This window comes from Microcaecilia unicolor, chromosome 1, assembly GCF_901765095.1.
Source record: "Microcaecilia unicolor chromosome 1, aMicUni1.1, whole genome shotgun sequence".
NCBI classification, from domain to species: domain Eukaryota; kingdom Metazoa; phylum Chordata; class Amphibia; order Gymnophiona; family Siphonopidae; genus Microcaecilia; species Microcaecilia unicolor.
Window position 1 is genome coordinate 343,355,961 of NC_044031.1, and position 14,221 is coordinate 343,370,181.

Consider the following 14,221-nt stretch of genomic DNA (forward strand, 5'->3'; position numbering starts at 1 on the left):
AAGGTCTCCGGCAACGAATTCCAAAGTTTAATTATGCGTTGGGTGAAGAAAACTTTTCTCCGATTTGTTTTAAATTTACTACACTGTAGTTTCATCGCATGCCCCCTAGTCCTAGTATTTTTGGAAAGCGTGGACGCTTCACATCCACCTGTTCCACTCCACTCATTATTTTATATACCTCTATCATGTGTCCCCTCAGCCGTCTCTTCTCCAAGCTGAAAAGCACTAGCCTCCTTAGTCTTTCTTCATAGGGAAGTCGTCCCATCTCCGCTATCATTTTAATCGCCCTTCGCTGCACCTTTTCCAATTCTACTATATCTTTCTTGAGATGCGGCGACCAGAATTGAACACAATACTCAAGGTGCGGTCGCACCATGGAGCGATACAACGGCATTATAACATCCACACACATCTTCAACAATCATTCTGACATGAATCTCACAAGGTCTTTGCCTAACATATTACTTCCACAAGATTCCTCTATTACCCTCGCTACATCTATCGATCTGTAACCCCCTCTGACATTTGTTCTCCTTCTGTTACCTGCAAACGTCCCATTGTAACCGACCTATTCCATGTAAGCCACATTGAACCTACCATTGGTAGGAAAATGTGGGATACAAATATAATAAATAAATAAAATACTTTGTATTATTTGAATATTTTTACTGCTGTAAATGTCTGTTGCTTTTGTATGATCTATTCTTACAGTGCACCGCCTTGAGTGAATTCCTTCAAAAAGGCGGTAAATAAATCCTCATAAATTTCTCCAAACATTTTTTCAAGAAAATATAATGTACTAGTACAGCACCCAAAAGAAAAGAAAATTCTTTGTTTCGGTATGGAATAACTATTTGCAAAATATCTCTTATAAAGCGCGAAGCGATGTGTTAAACAAACTCTCAATATCATAGACCAAGCATAAAGGTAACAGGGGTGGCTGTAAGTTGTTATTGGAAGAAGTAGGATAGGCACAAATAAGCAGTGAGGGAATAAACAGTAGGAGGAACTAGGACTAATAGGTTAGTGAAGTATTCCCCACTGGAAGATAACATAGTAACATAGCAGATGACGGCAGAAAAAGCCATCCAGTCTGCCCAACAAGATAAATTCATATGTGCTACTTCTTGTGTATACCCTACCATGATTTGTACCTGTCCTCTTCAGGGCACAGACCGTATAAGTCTGCCCAGCACTATCCCCGCCTCCCAACCACCAGTCCCGCCTCCCACCACCAGCTCTGGCAGAGACCGTATAAGTCTGCCCAACACTATCCCCGCCTCCCACCACAGGCTCTGGCACAGACCGTATAAGTCTGCCCAGCACTATCCCCGCCTCCCAACCACCGGGTTATGCCGTCTTTTTTGGGAACGAGAACTACAGGAGAAGCCCAGGGACTATGAGACTTCTTTATAACACCTAGGGCTAGCACCTAACATAGTAACATAGTAGATGACAGCAGAAAAAGACCTGCACGGTCCATCCAGTCTGCCCAACAAAATAAACTCATATGTGTATACCTTACCTTGATTTGTACCTGCCTTTTTCAGGGCACAGACCATACAAGTCTGCCCAGCAGTATTTCCCGCCTCCCAACCACCAGTCCCGCCTCCCATCACCAGCTCTGGTACAGACCGTATGTCTGCCCTCCCCTATCCTCGCCTCCCAACTACCAACCTCTCTTCCCCCACCTGCTCCGCCACCCAATTTTGGCTAAGCTTCTGAGGATCCATTCCTACTGCATAGGATTCCTTTATGCATATCGCAAGCATGTTTGAATTCCGTTACCGTTTTCATCTCCACCACCTCCCGCGGGAGGGCATTCCAAGCATCCACCACCCTCTCCGTGAAAAAATACTTCCTGACATCTTTTTTGAGTCTGCTCCCTTCAATCTCATTTCATGTCCTCTCGTTCTACCGCCTTCCCATCTCCGGAAAAGATTTTTTTTGCGGATTAATACCTTTCAAGTATTTGAACGTCTGTATCATATCACCCCTGTTCCTCCTTTCCTCCAGGGTATACATGTTCAGGTCAGCAAGTCTCTGCTCATACGTCTTGGAACGCAAATCCCATACCATTCTCGTAGCTTTTCTTTGCACCGCTTCCATTTTTTTAACATCCTTCGCAAGGTACGGCCTCCAAAACTGAACACAATACTCCAGGTGGGGCCTCACCAACGACTTGTACAGGGGCATCAACACTTCCTTTCTTCTGCTGATCACACCTCTCTCTATACAGCCTAGCAACCTTCTCGCTACGGCCACCGCCTTGTCACACTGTTTCGTCGCCTTCAGATCCTCGGATACTATCACCCCAAGATCCCTCTCCCCCTCAGTACCTATCAGACTCTCCCCGCCTAACACATAAGTCTCTCGTGGGTTTCTACTCCCTAAATGCATCACTTTGCATTACTTCGCATTGAATTTTAATTGCCAAACCTTAGACAATTCTTCTAGCTTCCTCAGATCCCTTTTCATGCTTTCCACTCCCTCCCGGGTGTCCACTCTGTTGCAAATCTTAGTATCATCCGCAAATAGGCAAACTTTACCTTCTAACCCTTCGGCAATGTCACTCACAAATATATTGAACAGAATCGGCCCCAGCACCGATCCCTGAGGCACTCTACTACTCACCTTTCCCTCCTCCGAGCGAACTCCATTTACTACCACCCTCTGTCGTCTGTCCGTCAACCAGTTCCTAATCCAGTTCACCACTTCAGGACCTATCTTCAGCCCATCTAGTTTATTTAAGAGCCTCCTGTGGGGAACCGTGTCAAAAGCTTTGCTAAAATCTAAGTAGATTACGTCTATAGCACGTCGATGATTCAATTCTCCAGTTACCCAATCAAAGAATTCAATGAGATTCGTTTGGCACGATTTCCCTCTGGTAAAACCATGTTGTCTCGGATCTTGCAACTTATTGGCTTCTAGGAAATTCACTATTCTTTCCTTCAGCATGGCTTCCATTATTTTTCCAATAACCGAAGTGAGGCTTACCAGCCTGTAGTTTCCAGCTTCTTCCCTATCACCACTTTTGTGAAGAGGGACCACCTCCGCCGTTCTCCAGTCCCTTGGAATCTCTCCAGTCTCCAAGGATTTATTAAACAAATCTTTAAGAGGACCCGCCAGAACCTCTCTGAGCTCCCTCAATATTCTGGGGTGGATCCCGTCCGGTCCCATGGCTTTGTCCACCTTTAGCTTTCCAAGTTGTTGATACACACTCTCTTCCATGAACGGTGCTATATCCATTCCATTCTCAGGTTTACTTTTGCCAGTCCCTCGCGGTCCTTCTCCAGGATTTTCTTCAGTGAAAACCGAACAAAAGTATCTATTTAGCAAATAGCGAATGCTACATACCTGTAGAAGGTATTCTCCGAGGACAGCAGGCTGATTGTTCTCACAAATGGGTGACGTCCACGGCAGCCCCCCGATCGGAGATCTTCCTAGCAACAGAGTTTGCTAGTCCTCGCGCGCACCCGCGATGCGCGCATGCGCGGCCATCTTCCCGCCCGAAATCGCTCGTGTTCGCTAGTCCCGTACCAAGCAAAAACAAGACAAGGGAAGATACAACACCAAAGGGGAGGTGGGTGGGTAGGTGAGAACAATCAGCCTGCTGTCCTCAGAGAATACCTTCTACAGCTATGTAGCATTCGCTTTCTCCGAGGACAAGCAGGCTGCTTGTTCTCACAAATGGGGTATCCCTAGCCCCCAGGCTCACTCAAAACAACAAACATGGTCAATTGGGCCTCGCAACGGCGAGGACATAACTGAGATTGACCTAAACTTTTCCAACTAACTGAGAGTGCAGCCTTGGACAGAATAAAAATGGGCCTAGGGGGGGTGGAGTTGGATTCTAAACCCCAAACAAATTCTGCAGCACCGACTGCCTGAACCGACTGTCGCGTCGGGAATCCTGCTGAAGGCAGTAGTGAGATGTGAATGTGTGGACAGATGACCACATCACAGCCTTGCAAATCTCTTCAATAGTGGCTGACCAAGTGGGCCACTGACGCCGCCATGGCTCGAACACTATGAGCCGTGACATAACCCTCAAGAGTCAGCCCAGCCTGGGCGTAAATGAAGGAAATGTAGTCTGCTAGCCAATTTGAAATGGTGCGTTTCCCCACAGCCACTCCCCTCCTGTTGGGATCAAAAGAAACAAAAAGTTGGGCGGACTGTCTGTGTGGGCTTGTCCGCTCCAGATAGAAGGCCAATGCTCGCTTGTAGTCCAATGTGTGCAGTTGACGCTCAGCAGGGCGGGTATGAGGACGGGGGAAGAATGTTGGCAAGACAACTGACTGGTTCAGATGGAACTCCGACACCACCTTCCGCAAGAACGTAGGGTGAGTGTGGAGGACTACGCTGTTAAGATGAAATTTGGTATAAGGAGCATGAGCTACCAAGGCTTGCAGCTCACTGACTCTGTGAGCTGAAGTAACTGCCACCAAGAAAATGACCTTTTAGGTCAAGTACTTCAGATGACAGGAATCCAGTGGCTCAAAAGGAGGTTTCATCAGCTGGGTGAGAACGACATTGAGATCCCATGACACTGTAGGAGGTTTGACAGGGGGCTTCGACAAAAGCAAACCTCTCATGAAGCGAACAACTAAAGGCTGTCCCGAGATCGGCTTACCTTCCACATAGTAATGGTATGCACTAATCGCACTAAGATGAACCCTTACAGAGTTGGTTTTAAGACCAGACTCCGATAAATGTAGAAGGTATTCAAGCAGGGTCTGTGTAGGACAAGAACGAGGATCTAAGGCCTTGCCATCACACCACACAGCAAACCGTCGCCAGAGGAAAAAATAACTCCTCTTGGTAGAATCTTTCCTGGAAGCAAGAAAGACTCGGAATACACCCTCTGACAGACCCAAGGAGGCGAAGTCTACGCTCTCAACATCCAGGCTGTGAGGGCCAGAGACCGAAGGTTGGGATGGAGGAGCGCCCCCTCGTTCTGTGTGATGAGGGCTGGAAAGCAGTCCAATCTCCACGGTTCTTCGGAAGACAATTCCAGAAGAAGAGGGAACCAGATCTGACGAGGCCAAAAAGGAGCAATCAGAATCATGGTTTCCCCTGTCTTGCTTGAGTTTCAGCAAAGTCCTCCCTATCAAAGGAATGGGAGGATATGCGTACAGGAGACCTTCCAACCAAAACAGAAGGAAAGCATCCGACGCTAGTCTGCCGTGGGTCTGCAGCCTGGAACAGAACTGAGGGACCTTGTGATTGGTCTGAGTGGCAAAGAGGTCCACCAAGGGGGTGCCCCACACTTGGAAGATCTCGAGAACCACTCTGGAACTGAGCGACCACTCGTGCGGTTGCATGATCCTGCTCAATCTGTCGGCCAGACTGTTGTTTACGCCTGCCAGATACGTGGCCTGGAGCCACATGCCGAACCGGCGTGCCCAGTGCCACAAGCTGACAGCTTCCTGACACAGGGGGCGAGATCTGGTGCCCCCCTGCTTGTTGATGTGATACATAGCAACCTGGTTGTCTGTCTGAATTTGGATAATTTGATGAGACAGCCGATCTCTGAAAGCCTTCAGAGCGTTCCATACTGCTCGCAACTCCAGGAGGTTGATCTGTAGACCTTGTTCCTGGACGGACCAAGTCCCCTGGGTGTGGAGCCCATCGACATGCGCTCCCCACACCAGGAGTGACGCGGCTGAGGAATCTGGAAGGGATGTCCCAGGGTCAAATTGGATCGAATTGTCCACCAATGAAGGGAGAGGAGAAACCTCTTGGACAGACGGACCACGTCCTCTAGGCTCCCAGCAGCTTGGCACCACTGGGAGGCTAGGGTCCATTGAGCAGATCTCATAAAAAGGCGGGCCATGGGAGTCATGTGAACCGTGGAGGCCATGTGGCCGAGCAATCTCAACATCTGCCGAGCTGTGATCTGCTGCGACGCCCGCACCGAGGAGACAAGGGACAGCAGATTGTCGGCCCTGGTTTCTGGGAGGTAGGCACGGGCCATCTGGGAATCCAGCAGAGCTCCTATGAATTCGAGTTTCTGAACTGGAAGAAGGTGGGACTTTGGATAATTTATCACAAACCCTAGCAGCTCCAGGAGTCGAATAGTCACCTGCATGGACTGCTGAGCTCCTGCCTCGGAGGTGTTCTTTACCAGCCAATCGTCGAGGTAAGGGAACACATTCACTCCCAGCCTGCGCAGAGAAGCCGCTACTACGGCTAGGCATTTGGTGAATACCCTGGGCGCGGAGGCGAGCCCAAAGGGTAGCACACAGTACTGAAAATACCGTGTTCCCAGATGAAATCGAAGTTACTGCCTGTGAGCTGGCAGAATCGGGATGTGCGTATAGGCATCCTTTAAGTCCAGAGAGCATAGCCAATCGTCCTATTGAATCATGGGAAGGAGGGTGCCCAGGGAAAGCATCCTGAACTTTTCCTTGACCAGAGATATTTGTTCAGGGCCCTTAGGTCTAGGATGGGACGCATCCCCCCTGTTTTCTTTTCCACAACGAAGTACTTGGAATAGAATCCCAGCCCTTCTTGCCCCGGTGGCACGGGCTCGACCGCATTGGCGCTGAGAAGGGCAGAGAGTTCCTCTGCAAGTACCTTCCTGTGCTGGAAGCTGAAGGATTGAGCTCCCGGTGGGCAATTTGGAGGCATTGAGGTCAAATTCAGAGAGTACCCTAGCCGGACTATTTTGAGAACCCACTGATCGGAGGTTACAAGAGGCCACCTTTGGTGAAAAAATGTTAACCTCCCCCCGACCGGTAGGCCGTCCGGCACAGGCACTGGAACGTCGGCTATGCTCTGCAGGAGCCAGTCAAAAGCTCGCCCCTGACTTTTGCTGGGGAGCCGCAGGGGCCTGAGGCGCGCGCTGCTGACGAGAGCAAGCGCGCTGGGGTTAAGCCTGAGCAGCAGACTGCCGGGAAGGAGGATTTTACCTACGCTTGCCGGAAGAATAGGGAACCGTCCTCCTTCCCCCATAAAAACGTCTACCCGAAGAGGTCGAGGCTGAAGGCGGCTGGCGGGAGAACTTGTCGAAAGCGGTATCCCGCTGGTGGAACTGTTCATAGTAACATAGTAGATGACGGCAGAAAAAGACCTGCATGGTCCATCTAGTCTGCCCACGATAAACTCATGTGTATACCTTACCTTGATTTGTACCTGTCTTTTCAGGGCACAGACCATATAAGTCTGTGCAGCAGTATTTCCCGCCTCCCAACCACCAGTCCCGCCTCCCATCACCGGCTCCGGCACAGACCCCGTATAAGTCTGCCCTCCCCCATCCTAGCCTCTCAACCACCAACCCCTCTTCCCCCCGCCACCTGTTCGACCTTGTCCCCAAAAACATTGTCCCACCGGCAAGGGGCATCCGCAATCCGCCGCTGGATTCGATTTTCCAGGTCTGAGGCACGCAGCCATGAGAACCTGCGCATCACCACACCCTGCGCAGCGGCCCTGGATGCAACATCAAGAGTCAAAGACCCCCCCTGGCCAGGAATTTCCTACACGCCTTCAGCTGCCTGACCACCTGCTGAAAAGGCTTGGCCTGCTCAGAAGGGAGCTTATCGACCAAGTCCGCCAACTGTCGCACATTGTTCCGCATGTGTATGCTCGTGTAGAGCTGGTAGGACTAAATCTTGGTGATGAGCATTGCAGAATGGTAGGCCTTCCGCCCAAAAGAGTTCAAGGTTCTAGAGTCTTTACCCAGGGCGCCGAAGCATACTCTCTAGAGCTCTTGGCCTTGTTGAGGGCCAGATCCACCACACCAGAGTCGTGTGGCAACTGAGTCCGCATCAACTCCGGGTCCCCATGGATCCGATATTGAGATTCGATCTTCTTGGGGATGTGAGGCGTAGTTAAAGGTTTCGCCCAGTTCGCCAGCAACGTCTTTTTGAAGACATGATGCATGGGTACTGTGGACGATTCTTTAGGTGGCGAAGGATAGTACAAGAGCTCCAGCATCTCAGCTCTTGACTCATCCTCCGTGACCACGGGAAAGGGAATTGCCGTAGACATTTCCCGGACAAAGGCAACGAAAGAGACTCTCCGGAGGAGAAAGCTGTCTTTCAGGCGAGGGAGTAGGATCAGAAGGAAGACTGTCAGACTCCTTGTCAGAGAAATATCTGACGTCTTCCTCTGCTTCCCACGAGGCCTCCTCATCAGTGTCGGACACCAGCTGGTGGACTTCGGTCCGAAGCTGCGCCCGCCTCGACTCTGTGGAAACACGGCCACGGTGGGAGCGTCGAGAAGAGGACTCCCATGGTGGGGGCGACGGAGCTCCCTCCATCGACGTCGCCGGGGAGCCCTCCTGGGAGGTGGCCGGCACCGGCACCTCAAGCGGTATCGGGGCGGGCACCCTCACCGCAGACGAGGGCCCAGCGGTCGCCTCAATCGACGGCACCGGCGGCGCAAGCACCCCTGGTACCGGAGAAGGGCGAAACAGCTCCTAAAGGATCCCCGGAAGGACGGCCCTGAGGCTCTCGTTCAGAGAGGCTGTGGAGAAAGATGGTGGGTCGGTACCGGCGTCGAGCTGCGAACCTGTTCCGGGGATGGAGGCGGTACCGGGCTGTCCACAGGGGAACACATCGACACCTCCTGAATGGAGGGTGAGCGGTCCTAACGATGTCGACGCTTGGGTGCCGGTGGTTCCGGCGACCCCGAGCTCTAGGTACCACGCTTGGAGGGTGACCGATGCCGGTGCTTCTTTGCCTTCGCACGACGCACGGCTTCGGTACCCCCCGGTACCGAAGAGGAAGACGTCAAATCCAAACGCTTCCTCGGGTCCGGGTCCGAAGAGGGTCGATCCCGGGGGGGCTGTACCACGGGAGCCCTCGAGACAGGCGGAGACCTGCTCATGGGCTCACCGCCACCAGCAGGGGAATGGACAGCCCTCACCTGCACTCCAGACATCGAAGCACCCTCTGACGACATCCTCAGGAGGAACGATCCTGGTCTCGCAGCTGCACCCGAATATGACCTCGATACCGAAGGCCTCGATGTCGATACCGATGAACGTGGTACCGAAGTCGATGATGGGCGCGGTACCGAAGGCTCCGATGCTGAGGACCGCGGGACTAAGGATGTCGACGCGCCGGATGAAGCCCCGAACAAACTGTTCCACTGGGCTAATCTCGCCGCCTGAGTTCTCCTCTTCAAAAGAAGACAGAGATTACAGGCCTGAGGACGGTGCCCAGCCCCCAGACACTGAAGGCAAGAAGCGTGCCCATCAGTGAGAGAGATTATCCGGCCTCACTGGGTGTACGGTTTGAAGCCGCTGGAAGGCTTCGATGACATGGGCAGAAAAATCTCGCCGGCAAAATCGAAGTCCGCGATGGTGAAAAAATGGGCACCAAAAGCTCACCAAAAAATGAACGACCACGAAAGAAAACTTACGGGCCAACACTAGAAATAAAGGTAAAAAAAAGTTAGAAAATTTTAGCAAAATACCGCGAATCGCGAGGGATCTCCAAGGGGTGCGGAGCGACCGAAAAAAAACAGCCGTCCCGAGCCGGGGACAAAAGGAGACTAGCAAACACGAGCGATTTCAGGCGGGAAGACGGCCGCGCATGCGCGCATCGTGAGCGCGCGCGAGGACTAGCAAACTCTGTTGCTAGGAAGATCTCCGATCGGGGGGCTGCCGTGGACGTCACCCATTTGTGAGAACAAGCAGCCTGCTTGTCCTCGGAGAATGGCGTTTTCTTCATCATTATCTACAGTGGGGGAAATAAGTATTTGATCCCTTGCTGATTTTGTAAGTGTGCCCACTGACAAAGACATGAGCAGCCCATAATTGAAGGGTAGGTTATTGGTAACAGTGAGAGATAGCACATCACAAATTAAATCCGGAAAATCACATTGTGGAAAGTATATGAATTTATTTGCATTCTGCAGAGGGAAATAAGTATTTAATCCCTCTGGCAAACAAGACCTAATACTTGGTGGCAAAACCCTTGTTGGCAAGCACAGCGGTCAGACGTCTTCTGTAGTTGATGATGAGGTTTGCACACATGTCAGGAGGAATTTTGGTCCACTCCTCTTTGCAGATCATCTCTAAATCATTAAGAGTTCTGGGCTGTCGCTTGGCAACTCGCAGCTTCAGCTCCCTCCATAAGTTTTCAATGGGATTAAGGTCTGGTGACTGGCTAGGCCACTCCATGACCCTAATGTGCTTCTTCCTGAGCCACTCCTTTGTTGCCTTGGCTGTATGTTTTGGGTCATTGTCGTGCTGGAAGACCCAGCCACGACCCATTTTTAAGGCCCTGGCGGAGGGAAGGAGGTTGTCACTCAGAATTGTACGGTACATGGCCCCATCCATTCTCCCATTGATGCGGTGAAGTAGTCCTGTGCCCTTAGCAGAGAAACACCCCCAAAACATAACATTTCCACCTCCATGCTTGACAGTGGGGACGGTGTTCTTTGGGTCATAGGCAGCATTTCTCTTCCTCCAAACACGGCGAGTTGAGTTCATGCCAAAGAGCTCAATTTTTGTCTCATCTGACCACAGCACCTTCTCCCAATCACTCTCGGCATCATCCAGGTGTTCACTGGCAAACTTCAGACGGGCCGTCACATGTGCCTTCCGGAGCAGGGGGACCTTGCGGGCACTGCAGGATTGCAATCCGTTATGTCGTAATGTGTTACCAATGGTTTTCGTGGTGACAGTGGTCCCAGCTGCCTTGAGATCATTGACAAGTTCCCCCCTTGTAGTTGTAGGCTGATTTCTAACCTTCCTCATGATCAAGGATACCCCACGAGGTGAGATTTTGCGTGGAGCCCCAGATCTTTGTCGATTGACAGTCATTTTGTACTTCTTCCATTTTCTTACTATGGCACCAACAGTTGTCTCCTTCTCGCCCAGCGTCTTACTGATGGTTTTGTAGCCCATTCCAGCCTTGTGCAGGTGTATGATCTTGTCCCTGACATCCTTAGACAGCTCCTTGCTCTTGGCCATTTTGTAGAGGTTAGAGTCTGACTGATTCACTGAGTCTGTGGACAGGTGTCTTTCATACAGGTGACCATTGCCGACAGCTGTCTGTCATGCAGGTAACGAGTTGATTTGGAGCATCTACCTGGTCTGTAGGGGCCAGATCTCTTACTGGTTGGTGGGGGATCAAATACTTATTTCCCTCTGCAGAATGCAAATAAATTCATATACTTTCCACAATGTGATTTTCCGGATTTAATTTGTGATGTGCTCTCTCTCACTGTTACCAATAACCTACCCTTCAATTATGGGCTGCTCATGTCTTTGTCAGTGGGCACACTTACAAAATCAGCAAGGGATCAAATACTTATTTCCCCCACTGTATATAGCGGTTCGCTGTATCTTTTAGTCTCACAATTCCCTTTTTAGTCCTTCTTCTTTCACTAATATACCTGAAGAAATTTTTGTTGCCCCTCCTTACATTTCTAGCCATTTGTTCTTCCGCTTTCGCCAGACGTACCTCTCTCTTGGCTTCTTTCAGTTTCATCCGGTATTCCTCCCCGTGTTCCTCTTCTTGAAATTTTCTATATTTCTGGAACGCTAACTCTTTAGCCTTTATTTTCTCAGCCACTTGCTTGGAGAACCATATCGGTTTCCTTTTTCTCTTGCTTTTATTTACTCTCCTTACATAAAGGTCTATAGCCCTATTTATTACTTCTTTCAGCCTGGACCACTGCCCTTCCACTTCATGTACGTCCTCCCAGCCCATCATCTCCTTCCTCAGGTATTCCCCCATTTTACTAAAGTCAGCACGCTTGAAATCCAGGACTTTGAGTTTAGAGTGGCCGCCCTCCACTTCAGCTGTTATATCAAACCAATCTCCTGCTTCATTTGCCTCTCCACCTTAGCAGATATTCGATAGACACCCTGCTTCAGTGGATCATGGCCACCCGTGTTTACAATGTTTTTTTATTTTTGTTACATTTGTACCCCGCGCTTTCCCACTCATGGCAGGCTCAATGCGGCTTACATGGGGCAATGGAGGGTTAAGTGACTTGCCCAGAGTCACAAGGAGCTGCCTGCGCCTGAAGTGGGAATCGAACTCAGTTCCTCAGTTCCCCAGGACCAAAGTCCACCACCCTAACCACTAGGCCACTCCTCCACCAAATGGGTTAAGTCCTAGTTTAGTGGAAAACACATCAGCATACTTTTGCAATACTGCGTCTAACTGCTGTCTCTGGGTGGGTGGGGGGGGGGGGGGGGGGGGGGGGAGGAATTGATCTCCCACTATAATTTCTTGTATAGATCTCTCTGGTAAAGTCTCTGCTAGGAGGTCAGGTATGGGCTCACTATCCTGACACTCTTCTGGTAGGCTGTCCGATTTGCACAGGCCTTTAACATATTTACATGAAAGGTACGCTGCTTTCTGTCTTGAGTCTGTAGATATAACATAGTTTGTATCATTCAGGTGCCTTATGACCTTGTAAGGACCCGCCCAATTAGCTTGAAGTTTATTCTGACCAACTGGAACTAAAACAAGTACCTGCTGGCCCTCATAAAATTCTCTACTTATGGCCTTAGGATCATACCAGGTCTTTTTGCTTAGTTTGGGCTGCTGCAAGTTATGACAAAGCCCACTGGTTCTTCTAATATCTGTCGCATATTAACTACATATTCAATTACAGGGGTGTCAGAGGTATCAACTTTCCCCTCCCAATGTTCTCTTATTAGGTCAAGTGGCCCTTTCACCCTCCGGCCATAAAGCAACTCGACCTGTAGACTCCTGAGGTACTTCTCTGTATGCAAACAGTAGGTAGGGCAAGTATTTTTCCCAGTCTCCTGTTTTTATGAAAGATAGTAAAGGAGAATGGGAAGGTCAAAGGGAAGTAGATACCATGAAGTACGGAATTGAGCTCTTTAAGAAAAAGTGGGGATTGGGGGGGTGGGGAGGATAATAGAACGGGGAAGGGAAATGTTGAATAATGTACAAATACGAAAAAATGTTTGAACTAGATACTTTATTTTACTATTTATACAAAAATGTAACCATTTAGTTCACAGTAATGAAAGTTAGGGGGGGGGCTGGGAAGAAATGGGGGGGGGGGGGGGGAACATTGCAAATAGCAGTCGGTACTGTATACAAATAAGTATGTTAGTTGATATATTAAATATTGAGTAAAAAGTTTATGTATAGCATGCTGAACCATCAATAAAAATTGTTGAAACATGCAAAAGAGAGGGTACAGCTGGGTGGATAAAATTGTTAAAAGTTTGATGACTGCCATTAATATTTTGTTTTTGTTGTGTATATTTTGATATTCGAAGTTCTGTATGCTCATACTGCTGGATGTGTTTATTTTGAATTGTCATCAATAAAAATGTTGAAACATAATGTACTAGTACAACTAGAAAGCTAGAACGATGGCAGAGGGAATGACAGAACAAATAAGTATATGCATATATTCAACAATTTATGTGGTACTGCTGCTTAAAGCCAATCACTAGCAGACTGAAAAATTGTTAAGAATCAGGTACTTCACCAGGTACCCCTTACCTCAATTTTACTTGCAGAATGTTTCCTTTCCAGTGCTTCTCTCAGCACCTCAATCTGCTTTTCTTGCTTTTCTATAATTACTTTGCTTTCCTCTTTCTCAGCCAGGACAGAACAGTATTTACACTATAGAAAAACAAACCCAAAACATTTGTGACCTGGAAACTTTAAAAGCACAAGGAAACAAGATCCAAGTAAACTTGATCTGGGCAGTGGAAACAATGTAAGCATGTTTCAAACATCACTCCATCTCAAACCTCTGCTGAACCATATCAACTGAGGAGACTTATCATATTCACACATTTTGGACAATAAACTTAATAAAAAGAAAAAAAGAAAAAAAAAAGAGCCTTTTCCCCTTCCCTGAGGACATGTGGCGAGAAGAGTACCTCTATGTGCAGCCAAGGATAGAACAATCTCCTCCAGCCACAGGCTCCCAGTACAGTCAAAAAATAAATGGCCACCATCAATTTCAATCTTAAGGACTTTATTCCATGCAGGTTTCTAGTAGACCTGATACACAGTTCCAACAGCAGCAGTCACCTTCAATCTTAAGCACATATAAGCCACCTGAAAGTGTGTGGCAAATAGTCCCCTTTAAACAGTAGGCTATCAGCACATACCAGGATTCAATACAGGCTCACAGTCAGCTCCAGTCTGGGTTCTTTATCCAGTGCAAAACAAACAGTAGTTCAATTCCAAATAGAAGCAGTTCATTCAGTCATCATCACAGTTAAATCACAAAGCAGCAGTTTCTACCCTCTACTCTC

At 49.0% G+C, this 14,221-nt stretch overlaps 1 protein-coding gene across 1 annotated transcript in view; it reads right to left on the bottom strand.

Annotated features, from left to right (window-relative positions):
• Nucleotides 1–14,221, bottom strand: part of KIF15 (kinesin family member 15) — a 1,036,090-nt gene that overhangs the window by 295,638 nt on the left and 726,231 nt on the right. Inside the window, 1 exon segment of the mRNA XM_030209299.1 lies at nt 13,455–13,577. Within this exon segment, the coding sequence (XP_030065159.1) occupies nt 13,455–13,577 (123 nt within the window).